Source organism: Mandrillus leucophaeus, unplaced genomic scaffold (genome assembly GCF_000951045.1).
Source record: "Mandrillus leucophaeus isolate KB7577 unplaced genomic scaffold, Mleu.le_1.0 Scaffold933, whole genome shotgun sequence".
In the NCBI taxonomy this organism is placed as follows: Eukaryota; Metazoa; Chordata; class Mammalia; order Primates; family Cercopithecidae; genus Mandrillus; species Mandrillus leucophaeus.
Window position 1 is genome coordinate 217,754 of NW_012110175.1, and position 15,707 is coordinate 233,460.

The 15,707-nt window shown below is 36.7% G+C and overlaps 1 protein-coding gene and 1 pseudogene across 1 annotated transcript in view; one reads left to right on the forward strand and one right to left on the reverse strand.

Moving 5' to 3' along the window:
- LOC105532131 overlaps positions 1 to 2,542 on the forward strand; it is a 19,103-nt pseudogene extending 16,561 nt beyond the window's left edge.
- LOC105532132 (ecotropic viral integration site 5 protein homolog) overlaps positions 1 to 15,707 on the reverse strand; it is a gene marked incomplete at its 3' end in the record, with an annotated part of 264,948 nt that overhangs the window by 171,646 nt on the left and 77,595 nt on the right. The window contains exon 2 of the mRNA XM_011970220.1: positions 5,441 to 5,670. Coding sequence (XP_011825610.1) covers positions 5,441 to 5,670 — 230 coding nt within the window. The remainder of the gene's footprint in view (positions 1 to 5,440; positions 5,671 to 15,707) is intronic.

Consider the following 15,707-nt stretch of genomic DNA (forward strand, 5'->3'; position numbering starts at 1 on the left):
CCACTGCATGCCAGCCTGGGTGAGAGAGCAAGACGCTGTCTACTTAGTAAAAAAAAAAAAAAAAAAAAGGAACTTCCTCAATCCGACAAAGGGCATATCCAAAAAAACACAGTTAACATCAAGCTTAAGCTTAACACTTTCTTCTTAAGATCAGAAAAAGAGCAAGTATGTCTGTTCACCACTTCCATTCAAATTTATACTGGAGGTTCCAATAAGTAGCAATAGTCAAGAAAATAGATAAAAGGCATCCAGATTGGAAAGAAGCAAAAGTGCTCTTATTCACAGATGATAGGCTCATCTGTAGAGAAAATCTAATGGAATCTAGACAAAAACCAAAAAAAAAAAACAAAAAACACCACAACAATAACTGAGTTTAGCAAAGCTGCAGGATACATGAATCAATATAAGAAAAACAATTGTAGAGCCAGGCGCAGTGGCTCACGCCTGTAATCCTAGCACTTTGGGAGGCCGAGATAGGCAAATCACTTGAGGTCAAGAGTTCGAGACCAGCCTGGCCAACAGGGTGAAATCCCATCTCTACTAAAAATACAAAAATTAGCCGTCATAGTGGCACATGCCTATAATCCTAGCTACTCAGGAGGCTGCGGGAGGAGAATTATTTCAACTCAGGAGGCAGAGGTCACAGTGATCAGAGATCACGCCACTACACTCCAGCCTGGGTGAGAGAGTGAGGCCCCATTTCAAAAAAAAAACAAAAAAATAAATACAACTGTATTTTCTTTTTAACACAGAAGGTGTTGACAATTGTATTTCTATATGCTAGCGATGAACAATTAAAAATGAAGTTTACAAAAAAAATACCATTGACAAATAATAATTGAGAAATACATTGTGTTCATGGGGAGGAAGGCAATACTGTTAGGGATTTAATGCAAATCCCAACCAAAATTCCAGCAGGCATTCTTAAATTCCATAAGAAATTAACAACTTGATTGTAAAATTCATTTGGGAATGCCAAGGACCAAAAATAGGCCAAAAAAAAGAACAATGTTGGAGGCCTAACACTATCTGATTTCAAGACTCAGTATAAGCCTACAATAATCAAGGCAGTATAGTGCTAGCATTAAGACAGACATAATCCTATGACTTTTTTTGTTTTTTTGAAACGGGGCCTCACTCTCACCCAGGCTGGAGTACAGTGGCGTGATCTCTGCTCACTGTGACCTGTGCCTCCTGAGTTGAAGTAATTTTCCTCCCTCAGCCTCCTGAGTAGCTAGGATTATAGGCACAATCCATAAAAGAACAATTTGAAATTGTGACTTAATCAAAATTTAAAATTTCTGCTCTTTAGTGGCACGAGAGAGATGGCACAGTTGAACACTGGGCAGCACTGCCAGATTTTCTTTCATTTGTGTGTGATACTCAGGAATACTTTGCCTTGAACACAAAAGCTGGCAGTCTCGTGGTTGTCCTGAGATGACTATAATCAATGAGAGACTGAAGACATAAATTTTACCCATGCTCATTCAAGGGCCGTGTTGAAAGAGAACTTGTGGCAGTTATACGTCCTTACTGTGAGAATAATTTTTGCCTGAGACACCATCATCAGTCAGATCACAAGTGTGAAAAACTGGAAATCCCAAAGCCTTACACGGCTGCCACTCAGAAACTTGTTAAACACATTGATTCCAAAACAGGAGAGACAGCAAGTAAACAAGGGAAAGGTGACAAAAAATAGTGAAACAGCTGCAAAGGAATTGCACTGATGAAATTAAGGATATACAATGATGGGGATAAATCACTGCCACAGGCAGAAAGTATTTGCTTTCAAGTTTTCTTACCTAAGGGGAGCAAAGAAAGGGTAAACCAATGTTCTTTTCCATGGATGAAGCATCAAAAAGGTCACAGACTTTGCTGCTTCTCTGGCCAGTCTTAAAGATGACAATAGGCTGGGCACGGTGGCTCACGTTTGTAATCCCAGCACTTTGGGAGGCCGAGGAGGGCGGATCACAAGGTCAGGAGTTTGAGAGCAGCCTGGCCAACATAGTGAAACCCCGTCTCTACTAAAAACACAAAAAATTAGCTAGGTGTGGTGGCGGGCACTTGTAATCCTAGCTGCTTGGGAGGCTGAGGGAGGAGAACTGCTTGAACCCAGGAGGCAGAGGTTGCAGGGAGCAGGGACAGCGCCATTGCACTTCAGCCCGGGAGACAGTGCGAGACTCCATCTCAAAAAAAAAAAAAATGACACTAACAGGCCAGGCACACTGGCTCACACCTGTAATCCTGACATGTTGGGAGGCCGAGGCAGGAGGATCACTTGAGCCCAGGAGTTTGACACCAGCCTGGGCAACACAGTGAGACCTCATCTCTATTTTATTTTAAAAAAAAGAAAAAAAAATTAACAGCTAAGAAATTAAGGTTGTGTCGCATTACTTCAGGAGAAGCCTTATCCTTGGATCTTACTTTGGAAACCTAGATTGCTAAATTGGACTGTCCTTTATAAAATAGTGGAAATATAATCTTGGAATATCTTAATGATGAATGACAATTTTGTAAAAATGTTGACTCTTACTTGGAATAGTCATTCAAGGATTCAGGCCAGAAATCACAAAGAAAATTCTACATACATGTTTAAATCAATTTCTTTTACTACCAATACAATTTTTTTTAATTCTTTAAAGTTGCTTTTTAACTTATTTCCACTGATGTCATATTTCACATTATCATCCTTCTTTTTTTTTTTTTTTAAATGAGATGGAGTCTTACTCCATAGCCCAAGCTGGAGTGCGCTGGCACGATCTCAGCTCACTGCAACCTCCACCTCCCAGGCTCAAGCAATTTCCTGTCTCAGCCTCCCGAGTAGCTGGGACTACAGGCACGTGCCACCACGCCCAGCTAATTTTTTTTTTTTTTTTTTTTTTTTTAGTAAAGACGAAGTTTCACCATATTGCCCAGGGTGGTCTTGAACTCCTGAGACTGGGCAATCCACCCACTCAGCCTACCAAAGTACTGGGATTTACAGGTGTGAGCCACAGCGCCCAGCCTACATTATCACCTTTCTATTAAATTTGGGTGTTTGTGTTTTAACTATATACTGATCCTCAATTATTAGCAAATTCTTATAATTAATTAGCTTTCATTAGGTTATGCTGCAGTTAACAACAACAAAGGTGCATTTCCTGGTGAGTATTGCCAGCTGTTTACTGGCTGTAGCACTGCTCCAAGTCATCTTCACTCCAGGACCAAAGGTGAAGGAAAGTCCCTTTTGGGAGACTGTCATTCTTTCGGCAGAGGAAGAAAGAGATGAAAGAAACTTCAGTTTTCTCTTACAAGACACATGTACCATATTTGCTTTAAGCAAGTTATATGGCCACGCCTAGCATCATGGGGGCCAGAAAGTACAGTCTCACTGTCTACCTACATCATGATGTATAAATTGATGTGTATACATGAATTGTAGGAACTTACAGATAATAGTCATTCAATCTCCTAATTTTTGTATAAATAATGTTAGGCCTAGGACAGGAAAATGATTTTCTTGGTATCACTTAACTGCGTTGGGGCATATTTCTGATAAAGACCCACTTCCAGTAGGATTCATCTTTTTGGTTTGTACGAATGTGTTACAAATGAGAAGAAAGTTGGGATAGCTCAACCTCATTACAGTCTGTGTATAAATACCAAAGCAAAACACTTGCCAAAAGTAACTACATTTTACCAACAAATTGAGATAAATGCTCTTGACTGATGTTTTCTATTGATACCCAGAAAAATACCACCAGAAGTAGAATAGAAACTATTTCTATTTGTCCACTGTCTCTTTTCTATTCTAATTGTCATGGACATGTATAGTGGCTTTAGATTTACTTAAAGGAGTAAACTTAAAATGCTCAAAAATAAATAAAATAAGATAAAACTTCTGCTTTTTGAAAGACGCTTTTAACAGAATGGTAAACTGCCAGCTAGGGGAAGAATTTGAAAGTCATGTGCTTGATATAAGACTTTTACCTCAAACATATAAAGAACTTTCAAAACATAGTAATAAGAAAGCAAATAATCACATTTTTTTAAAAATCAAAGAATATATACAGATGACAAGCACATAAAAAGATGCTCAAAACCAACAGAAAAATGCAAATTAAAACCAGAGCTACTAATACCTAATACAATGGCTTAAACTAAAAAGACTGATCATACCAAGTGTTGGCAAGGATGCAGAAGAACTGGAAATTTCATACGCCGGTGGGATATCAAAAAGTACAGGCCCTTTGAAAAACAGTTTGGCAGTTAAACATATACCTACCATATGATCCGGTAATTCCATTCCAAGAGAAATGAAAGCATACATCCATGCAAAGGCTTATACACAAATGTTTATGGCATTTAATAGCAACAGGTGAGAGAACAACCTATGATATTTCCACATGATGGAATACTATAAAAAGGAATCAACTATTGATATGTGCTACAGCATGACTTTCAAAATTATGCTGAGTGAAATAATCCACACCAAAAAAACTACATACTGTATGATTCCATTTCTACAAAATTCTAGAAAATGCAAACTACAGCGGCTGCCTGTGGATAGTGGAGGGATAATGGAGATGTTCATTTTCTTGATTTTGGTGACAATTTCACAGGTGTATACATATGTCAGGATGTATCAAATTGTACAGTTTAAGTGCGCATAGTTTATTATACCAATGATACATCAAAAAACCTATTAAAAGTTATTTTTGTTATGATTTTAAGCCACCAGCATCATATAGCTTGACTGAGCACAAAAGGGTGCTCTTCCATATGTATATAATGTATATATATTATATATTATAGTGTTTATAATATATACTATATATTTACAATATATATGTATAATATAAAATATTGCATAATATATTATAATATAATCTATTATAATATAATATATATTTATATATATAAATAAATACATAAAAGAGATGATGCCCTAAAGAGCTTCTGACAACAACATGGTAAGGAAACACACAGAGTCAATATGCATTCCTAGCAGAGCAGAAAACTATCCTATTTAATACCCATTAGGAGAAAAGGATATTTTGCTTTCTATGAATAATTTATGAAAAGATTTTCCACTCTAAACCACAAAACAGTTATCTATACTAGATTAAATTATTTTACGATTTACCAAAGGAGACTGTTCAGAGAGTTGAAAATTAAAAAGTGATAGTTTCATTTACTTTTTAAAAAACTGATAAAATTCAAGAAGGATTCAGGGAATTTGCTATATTAAGAAAACAAACCTATAAAGCTATTTGAGCCAGAAGAAAATTTTAGTCTCTTTTAAGACCAGTCTCCCCCCAAAAAAGACGAACACTTCTGTAAGCAACTTTGATAAATAAGAAGCCAAAAAATAGAAAAAAAAAAATCTTAATGTAAGTAAATATGAATGGCTGGATTTGTATGATAATTGGAGAGAAAAAAGCCAAGCAACCTCACTCACCTATTCTGTTCTTCCAGTTTAGCCAGGAGTTCTAAGTCGTCTGGACTCAACTGTGATGGGGAAGATGGTGAAAGGGCTGGTGTTGATAGTGTGGTAGATGAGGATGTGGTATGTAATGAAGCAGATGGACTCGCCACCTGACTGGCCATCTGACTGACTGTATGCGATACTGTGTTCTTCACCCATGAGAGAGTAGAGCTCAGCTTTTCTGCAACCTTGTCTGTCGCCACCTAAAGACAAAAATAAAAGTTGCGTATACTTTAGTTTCACTGTATTCATTACCTAGAACTTAAGAATTCTGTCAGGATTTACTTAATAACCATCATCAGAATACTCTCTTTGAGGAATTAAAGGTAAAACCTATTTTAGTAACAACCCCTAATATCCAGCTTTTGCAAACTGTTTATTTCAGTTCTGCAGCATGAACAAATCAGAACTGTGTTCCAAACTGAGATCCATCAAGAAGTGACAAAAATCAACCAGCGTGTTTTAAAAATGAAAAACAGCAAAAATATCAAATTAAAGATATGTTGTCTAACGAAATTCTTATTTTAAAAATATACCCTCATGTATGTATGTATATGGGTGTACTGAGTCAGGATGTAAAATGTATTCTTTCTTGGGGTTTTAGTCAAAAACACATGCAAGTCAAGGAATTAAAATATGTCCCTTAGATGATCATGGAAATCCTGTAACATGACTAACAATTCAATAAAAACTGGGTGTATTTAGCATAAATAAAATGTAATGAGGCTCTTGATCGATCTCTCTTCAAACCACTAAAGAGTGTTGTTATAGAAGAGGGACTAGTACCACAGGAACAAAATTATGCTAAATGGCTGGGTTAATAGAATGAGAGGGGCTCAAGGTAGAATTTCTAATAGTTGGTTTATTGAGAAATAGAATGGGATGCCTAGAAAGAGTAGTACATTCCCTATCAATAGCTACATTAATGTGGCAATTGTAAAAGCCAAAATGTCAAGAGTTGCTTAATGGTAAGTTTCTGTTTTAGGTGGCTAACCAGGAAGAAAAAAGCCTTTAAGATTCCTCTCTAAGACTCAATGAATTATACATATGCTCATATATTTGTCATAAACCATGCCAACCTCCTAAGCAGATATGTATACAACAAATTCAGCTGAAAAAGAAAATGTACATACTGTTCAAAGCTAATACTGGTTTATATATGGCAATCCATACGAACACATGTACACACACAAAAAAATCCTGTCCAGACTCCTGGTAGTAGGTACCACTCTCCTCATTGGTTACCCAAGCATTTCCTCCTCCCCTCAATATATACATGGCTCTTTCTCTGTCTCCACTTCCTCCACTTCAATTTAGCAGAAAAATTCCAAGTACGGAAAGGATAAAATGGAAAAGCAATTCTAAGGACATAGCTAAGCCACTTAACCTGAGGACAGGGCATCTAAAAGGACAAAGATTCCATTACAAGTACTGAATAGGGGCAAGAGTTTTATTAAACTCAAGATACCTCTCATTTCCTTTTCATTTGCCAATAATTTTCCCCTTTTAGAACTTACTTCCTTTACAAATGATATTATAGAAAGGACCAGTGGGCTGTTACCATTGAGAGAAGAATCCCAAGAAAGAAAAGTTGAATGGCATAAGAGACCTAAGAAAGAGAAGCATGAGGCAATCATTTATGCCTGCTTCCAGGCAAAAGAAGTCCTTCCTGTCAACTCATAGATGGGCACAGCTCATCAAGGCAAAAAGCCATATAGGAACCAAATAATAATTTAGCCAAAACGTTATTTGTGCCAGGAAATGGCAGAAGCCATAGTAGGCACCAAGATAGCCTACTGTGTGATTTGTTATCCTATTGATCTTAGGATAACAACTACAAACTCAATTGCAAAAACGGCACAAATTTGCATTCCCAAAGCACGTTCTAATATATTAAAAAGAGAAAACCTAATGTATAAAATTTACAGAAAAATGGAAGAAAACCTAATGTATAAACTTAATAGAAAAATGGTACACTTTACTAATACATTAATTTCAAATATACTTACAATTTTCAAGAATTAATGCTTTACATTTTCATTATATTAAACTCCCCTACTCGGTAAGTTAATTACTCCAAAAGCAAAAGACACCTATTAATTGCTTCATTAAAAGAAATTTATATCATACCCCTTCTGCACATGGTAGCAACAGGCTTAGATTTAAAGAGTTTGGAATAATCAAGAGCACAATTCTGCCATGCTTTCGACCTCACTGAAATGGAATTCGGCCTATAACTACTGAAGACTCAACTTCAAATTTTAAGTTCTTAAATACGGTTAGAGTATTTAATTGCAGTTGCAATTTAATCAAGTTTAATATTCATAGAATCTAGAAATCCCACAGGGCTAAATTATTTTTCATATATCATCATGTACTACTTTTCCTTTAATTTTACTTTTCCAAACTTCCGCCTTGCCACCTTTGTATCTCTTTTCCTCAACCTAGGGTAAATTGAGGTCACATAAATAAATATAAATAAATCTGACAATACAACTATGTCACAAAGTTCCTGTCTATCTCATAGAGGTGTTATGCATTTATTTTAAAAAGTGAACATACTGACTGGGCACAGAGGCTCATGCCTGTAATCCCAACACTTTGGGAGGCCGAGGCGGGCAGATCACCTGAGGTCAGGAGTTCGAGACCAGCTTGGCCAACATGGCAAAACCCCGTGTCTACTAAAAATACAAAAATCAGCTGGGCATGGTGGTGGGCACCTGTAATCCCAGCTACTCGGGACTCTGAAGCAGGAGAATCGCTTGAACCCAGAAGGCAGAGGCTGCAGTGCGCCAAGATTACGCACTGCACTCCAACCTGAACAACAAAAGCAAAACTCTGTCTCAAAAAAAAAAAAAAAAAGTGAACACACTTTGAAAATGCAAAAACCATCATTAAAAAGGTTTAGAAATCACACACAAAAGGCCACATATTGTATGATTCCATTTACGTAAAATTTCCAGAATAGGCAAATCCAGAAGTAGATTAGTAATTTTCAGGGCCTGGGAAAGGGGATGGGAAATGACTACTAATGGGTACAGGATTTCTTTATGAGGCGATGTAAATATTCTGGGATTGGTCAGCAGTGATGGTTGCACAACCTTGTGAATATAATAAATGCCACTGAATTTTACACTTTAAAAGGGGCAAACTTTATGGTATATAAATTATATCTCAATTTTTAAGTGTACTAAAAGCATTATATACTATTACAATATTTGAATACAATCTCCCATGAGAAACAGACATGATTATATCACCTTATATTTTATTAAAAGGATGCTCTTAACTTCCCTAAAACTTCTCTATTTTTAAAGATTCTGATTTTAGATCAAAAATCATGAGGGAGAAAAGGCCATGGCTATGGTTAATTACCTCCTGAATCATACTGTGAAACTGCATCACATTTCTAGAGTTTAATATTCCCCTCTGGGTAAAGGGTACTATTGTGGCTAAAGAGGAACTATGAGTATGGTGGGTACCTGTGCCATCACTGAGAGTCAAAAACCCAACAGATCTTTAAATGTCAAAGGTCAAGTTACATTAAAAAAAAAAAAAAAAGTGCAGTATGGCAGTACACATTTCATAACGTCAGGACTTCAGCTATATACAGATGTCACAAAGAAAATCAATCATTTTGCAGTTCTATCTTTTTAACCTTCCTTAGAGCCAGGGAATATTTCCTAACACTTTTTCATATCTGTTTACTGAAATGAATGCATGAGATGATTTTAAAATATAGTTAACATTAGTGTACATACAGCTTGCTTATATAAACAGTTCACTATTATCATTTTATAATCTTCCTTCAAAAAGTACAGGAAGCAGAAACAAGTAGCTTTTAACACAGAAGTTCAAACACTTTCAAGGGCTATTGAGGACTAAGAGACTTTTCCACCACCACACCACAATGCAAAACTGCTTTATTTTCCGTCTCTTACGAGCTTCTCCAAAGTACCTGCTGTTTATTCCCACCCCTCTAATCTGTGTTACACTCATTTTTCTCTCTGCTTTTTCTTTTCTTTTCTGGTTTCTTGTCTCTTGACAATTTTCTTACACTCTTTGATTCTCACAAAGCTGGCCATTATGAGGGACTGCCAACCAGACATCTCATATTCCTTCCTTGAGATGAGTGGACCAAAAACACACAGGTCAAGATTTTGGTTTTATTTTTTATTGGGCTCACTTTCACTGTATCAGATATACATATGTGTATATGTGTGTGTCTGTGTACATGTATGTATAAAATCAACTAATATTTACTGAGTATTCTGTGTGAGTCACTATGCAAAGCATGGAAACTGCTATAATTAAAGATAGTCCCTTATCCTGTCATTATTCCTGTATTTCTTATAGTCATATGGAAAAGTATCTAAAATAGATCCCTGTCACTCCCTTTAGTATCTTTGTTAATTGTATGGCAGTCTTAGACTTAGTGCTGAAAGCCAGTATAACAGTTTCCACATGGTACAGTTTTTAGGGACTCTGATGTGAAATTTTGACCAGCCTTCTGCGCTACCTCAACTCCACATTCCATGCAACTCCCACTGTATGGTACCACAGAGGTTTGGAAACAAAGTTTCAAAGAGGAGGGGAATATATCAGCAAACACTTTTTCAGCATTTAAATCGAGCCAGGTACTGTTCTAACACTTTATATGTATTAAATCTATTTATCATTAAAATGCTATAAAGTAGGTATTACTATTTTCCACATTTTACAAGTGAAGAAATGATGACACAAAAATGCTATACCATTTACATAAGGTCACAAAGCTAATAAGAGTCAAACACACGCAATCTGGTGGGAGATTCCTTGCTCTTAACCACTATCAACAACGAGCAAGACCAAAGGTTGGCAATGGATGTAGTCACTAATGACTTCAGTGACTCCATTTCACCAAGAGAAGGCAGAAACCAGATTATAGTAAGCTGAGGAGTATCTGAGAGATAAAGAAATAGGAGCTGCAAAATATTCCTATTCCTACCACAATGACCTTTATTCTTGAGATTTCTTGAATCAGACTAATTCCTAAAGGCTGGAGATTCCAAAAGGATAGTCAGAATATTATTATATAACAAATCCTATTATCGAAAAAAGCCTTCAAAAAGACAGTAACTTCTTTTTATTTTATTTAAAAAAGAAAAAACAACTGGTACAATTCAGAAAACTGGGCTGATGGGGTTATTCTTTGTCAATGTGGGGTTAGCTTGCCTCATAATATAAAGGCTGATTCGACAACTCTATTTTATTTTTTGAGAACTTTTCACATCATTTAATATTAACTCATTTTAGTGCTGATTCATAACTCTATAAAGTAGGTAATCTCTCCATTTTCGAGATAAGAAATCAAAGATTCAGCTCATTTAAAAGACCTCTTAAATGACAATGGATTGAAGACCTAAATAATAGAACTAAAACTATAAAACTTAGAAGAAAACATAAGCGAAAAACTTCATGACAATGATTTGGCAATGATTCCTTAGACTGACACAAAAAGCACAGGCAACAAAAGGAAAAAAAAGATAAATTGAACTCCATCAAAATTAAAAATGTGTGTGCATCAACAGAGTAAAAATAACCCACAAAAATGAAAGCAAATATTTGCAAATCATATAGCTATATGGGTTTAATATCTAGAATATATAAATTATTCCTCAAAATAATTCTACAAATAACACACACAAAAAACAAATAATCTGATTAAAAGATAAGCAAAGGATTTGAACAAACATTTCCCCAAAGAAGATATGTAAATGGCCAATAAGCACAGGGGCTTATGAAAATATGTTCAACATTACTAATTTTTTTAAGAGATGAGGTCTTGCTATATTGCCTAGGCTGGTCTTGAACTCCTGGCCTCAAGCAATCCTCCTGCCTCAGCCTCCTGGATAGCTGGTACTATAGGCACGAGCCACTGTGCCCAGCTAACATCACTAATCATTAATAAAATGCAAATCAGCCAGGCACAGTAGCTCATGCCTGTAAACCCAGCACTTCGGGAGGAAAAAGCATGTGGATCACCTGAGGTCAGGAGTTCGAGACCAGCCTGGTCAACATGGAGAAACCCTCTCTCTACTAAAAATACAAAAATTCGCTGAGTGTGGTGGCAGATGCCTATAATCTCAGCTACTCAGGAGACTGAGGCAGAAGAATCACTTGAAACCAGGAGGCGGAGGTTGCAGTGAGCTGAGACAGTGCCATCATACTCCCGACTGGGCGACAAGAGCAAAACTCTGTCTCAAAAAAAAAATAAATTAAATTAAAATTAAATAAAATGCAAATCAAAATCACAATGAGGTATCATTTCACACACATTTTGATGGCTATTATCAAAAAGGAAAATAACAAGTGTTGATATTGTTAATGGAAATATAAATGGCACAGCTGCTATGGAAAACAGTATGGCAGTTCCTCAAAAAATTTAACACAGAATTATAAGATCCAGCAATTCCACTTCTGGGTATTTATCCAAAGAACCGAAACAAGGACTTAGACATTTATATACCCATGTTCATAGCAGCATTATTCACAATAGCCAAAAGGGATAAACAACCAAGCGTACATCAATGGATTAATGGATAAAAAAATGTGCTATTTCTATACAATGAACTATTATTCAGCCTTAAAAAGGAAGGAGAGCTGGGTGTGATGGCTCACACCTGTAATCCCAGCACTTTGGGAGGCCGAGGTGGGTGGATCGCCTGAGGTCAGGAGTTCGAGACTAGCTTGGCCAACATGGCAAAACACTGTGTATATTAAAAATAAAAAAATTAGCTGGGCATGGTGGCGAGCGACTGTAATCCCAACTACTTGGGAGGCTGAGGCAAGAGAATCGCTTGAACCCGGGAGGCGGAGGTTGCAGTGCGCCAAGATCACACCACTGCACTCCAGCCTGGCAACAGAGCAAGACTCCATCTCAAAAAAAAAAAAAAAAAAAAAAGGGAAGGAAATTCTGACATACCACGACATGAACAAACCTCGAGGACATTACACAAAGTGAAAAACACCAGCCATAAAATGACAAATATTGTGATTCCACTTTTATGAGATAGTCAAATCCACAGAGAAAGTAAGTAAAATGGTGGTTGCCATGGGAAGAGGAAATAGGGAGTTATTGACTAATGGCCACAGAGTTTGCCTGGAAAGATGAAAAAATTCTAGAGATGATGGTGATGATGGTTGTACAACAATATGAATATACTTAGTTATAAACTTAAAATGGTTAAAACTGTAAATTTTGTTATGAATACTTTATCACAATGAAATCTGGGGGAAAAAACTACTCCTTTCATTCTTGACATTAGTAATTTGTGTCTTCTCTCTTTTGTTCTTGGTTACCTTGGCTAGAGATCTGTCACTTTCACTGACCTTTTAAAAGAAACAGTTTTTCTTTCATTACTTTTGTAATTATTTTCCTGTTTTCTATTTCACTGATTTCTAATAATTTTTATTATTTATTTTATCCTGCTTGCTTTAGGTTTATATTGCTCTTCTATCTCTAGTTCCCTAAAGTAGAAGCTTAATCACTGATTTTTTAATCTTTTTTCTACTATATGATTCAATATAAATCAAACTCTAAGCATTGCTTTTGCCGCTTTTCATTTTCCTTTAGTTCAAAATATTTTTACTTTATCTTGAGACTTCAACTCGTGTTATTCAGAAGTGTTTTTTTTAATTCCCAAGTATTTTCAGATTTTCCAAGTATCTTTCTAACTATACAACACAAGTTGTATAGATAATTGTTAGTGATCTCTAACCTAATTCCACCATGGTCTGAGAATACAAGTTAAGATGTGTTTTATGTCCCAGAATGTGGTTCATCTTGGTGTAGGTTCCATATGACTTTGAGAAGAATGTGTTTTTTGCTGTTGTTGGATAAAGCAGTCTATATATATCAATTAAATCCAGTTGATAAATGGTGCTATTCAGCTATAGCCTAACTGATTTTCTGTCTGCCACACTATGTATTACTGAGAGGTGTTGAGGCATCCAACTATAGTAATGAATTTGTCTGTTACTCCTTACATTGCTATTGGTTGTTACCTCGCAGACGATTTCGTCTTCTTGGAGAACAGACCCATTTATCATTATGTAATGCCTGTCTTTATCCCTGATAATTCTCCTTCTTCTCAAGTTTGCTTTGTCTGAAATTAATATAGTTACGCCAAGTATCTTTATATTAGTCAAAAGTAAATAATTAAGTAAAACAGCTACACACATACACGCACACATACAGGACAGCGAACTTGAAGACAATGGTGGTTTCTAGAGTGGCTCTGTTTTTGGAGAAGGGGCATTTCTCTTACATTCTTGAAAATACAACTTTGTGTTTAAAAGGATGTTTGCATTTTGAGGTGCTTTATAGAGGAAGAGTTTTTCTAAACTATGTAGTAAATCACATTATTAAAAGCTTTGAAGTCCCAAAGTAAAATTATTTTATTACAGAAATTCTCAGATATTATTATACACTGTCAAAAGTAGAAGGTAAAGGAATTTACTTTCCAAACTTGACTAGTCAGGAATTGTTTCTCTCTCTTTTCTTTTTTGAGACAGGCTGGAGCACAGTGGTGCAATCATGGCTTACTGCAGTCTCAACCTCCCGAGCTTAAGCAATCCTCCCACCTCAGCTTCCCAAGTACCTGGGACCACAGGCACACAACTACCAGGCCTGGCTTTTTTTTTTTTTTTTTTTTGGTAGAGACAGAGTTTCACCAAGTTGCCCAGGCTGGTCTCAAACTCCTGGGGCTCAAGCGATCCACCTGCCTTGGCCTCCGAAAGTGCTGGTATTACAGGCGTGGGCCACCGCACCCAGCCTTTTTCACTCTTTACTGCAAAACAAATTCTGAGAAATGCTGCTCAGTTGCCAACAGTACTCATTCTTTAAGGTGTTTGTGTGCTCTGTGTCACATTTCTCTTCACTTCTATGGTACTTCTTGTTTATATTAAACATTGTGACATTCATTAATAATGATGATAATATTCACTGAGTACTTTCAGATACATTGTTATCACCTAATTTAATCTCCACAGTGCTATATGTGCCATATTATGCTTATATTATTATATTATTAACCATTAGATGTACTACTGCCTCTCAGTACCTTAAGAAAGAAAAATAGGTCAGGTACAGTGGTTCATGCCTATAATCCCAACACTCTGGGAGGCAGGAGGATCACTTGAGATCAAAAATTCAAGACCAGCCTGGGCAACATAATGAGACCTCATCTCTACAAAAAAAAATTAGCTGGTTGCGATGGCACAGACCGTAGTAGTGGCACTTGTGAGGCTGAGGTGGAGGATCGCTTGAGCCCAGGAGCATGAAGCTGCAGTGAGCTATGATTATGCCACTGCACTCTAGCCTGGGTGACAGAATGAGAGCCTGTCTCAAAAATAAAACAAAAACATTATTTCATATATATTCCTGTAGGTCAGAGAGACCATTCATTACTTTTCATGAATCTTCTTGATGACTTGAAAACAAAATTGGTGAATAGTGTTAAATTAAACTTGACCTAAGGATAGCTATGTACTTGAGTCCTTACATAACAAAGAGCAACCTAACTTAGTTGGTAAACTAACTGAAAGCCTAAATTGGGTGTACAGTATACTTATGTAATAAATAGCTAAGTCTCAATCAATCATAGCAACCGAGCTTTAGGCAGCCAACATTCAACTCATGTTCTAATAAAGCAAATGCCAAGCTGTAACCAAAAGAGCTGTCTCTTTACCACGCTTCTGTTTTCTGTCCATAAATGCTGCTTGACCACATTGCAGGCCAGAGTTCTCTGAACTTGTTCTGCCTCTGAAGGCTGTCCGAGTTGTGAATCGTTCTTTGCTCAATTAAACTCTGTTAAATTTAATGTGTCTAAGGTCTTTCCTTTTTACCAGTATTCAACACTTTCTCAATGACTTTTGATTAATTTTGATTGTTAAATAGCACATTTCAGTGAAGGTATCTCCTATTCAAAATTCCCTTTGCAGCTATACACACTAAAAATAACTTTTAAAATATTATACTGGCTGGGCACAGTGGCTCACGCCTGAAATCCCAGCACTTTGGGAGGCCGAGGTGGGTGCATCACTTGAGGTCAGGAGCTGGAGATCGGTCTGGCCAACATGGTGAAACCCTGTCTCTACTAAAAATACAAAAATTAGCCGGGTGTAGTGGTGCACGCCTGTAGTCTCAGCTACTTGGGAGGCTAAGGTGGGAGGATCACTTGAGCCCAGGAGGCGGAGG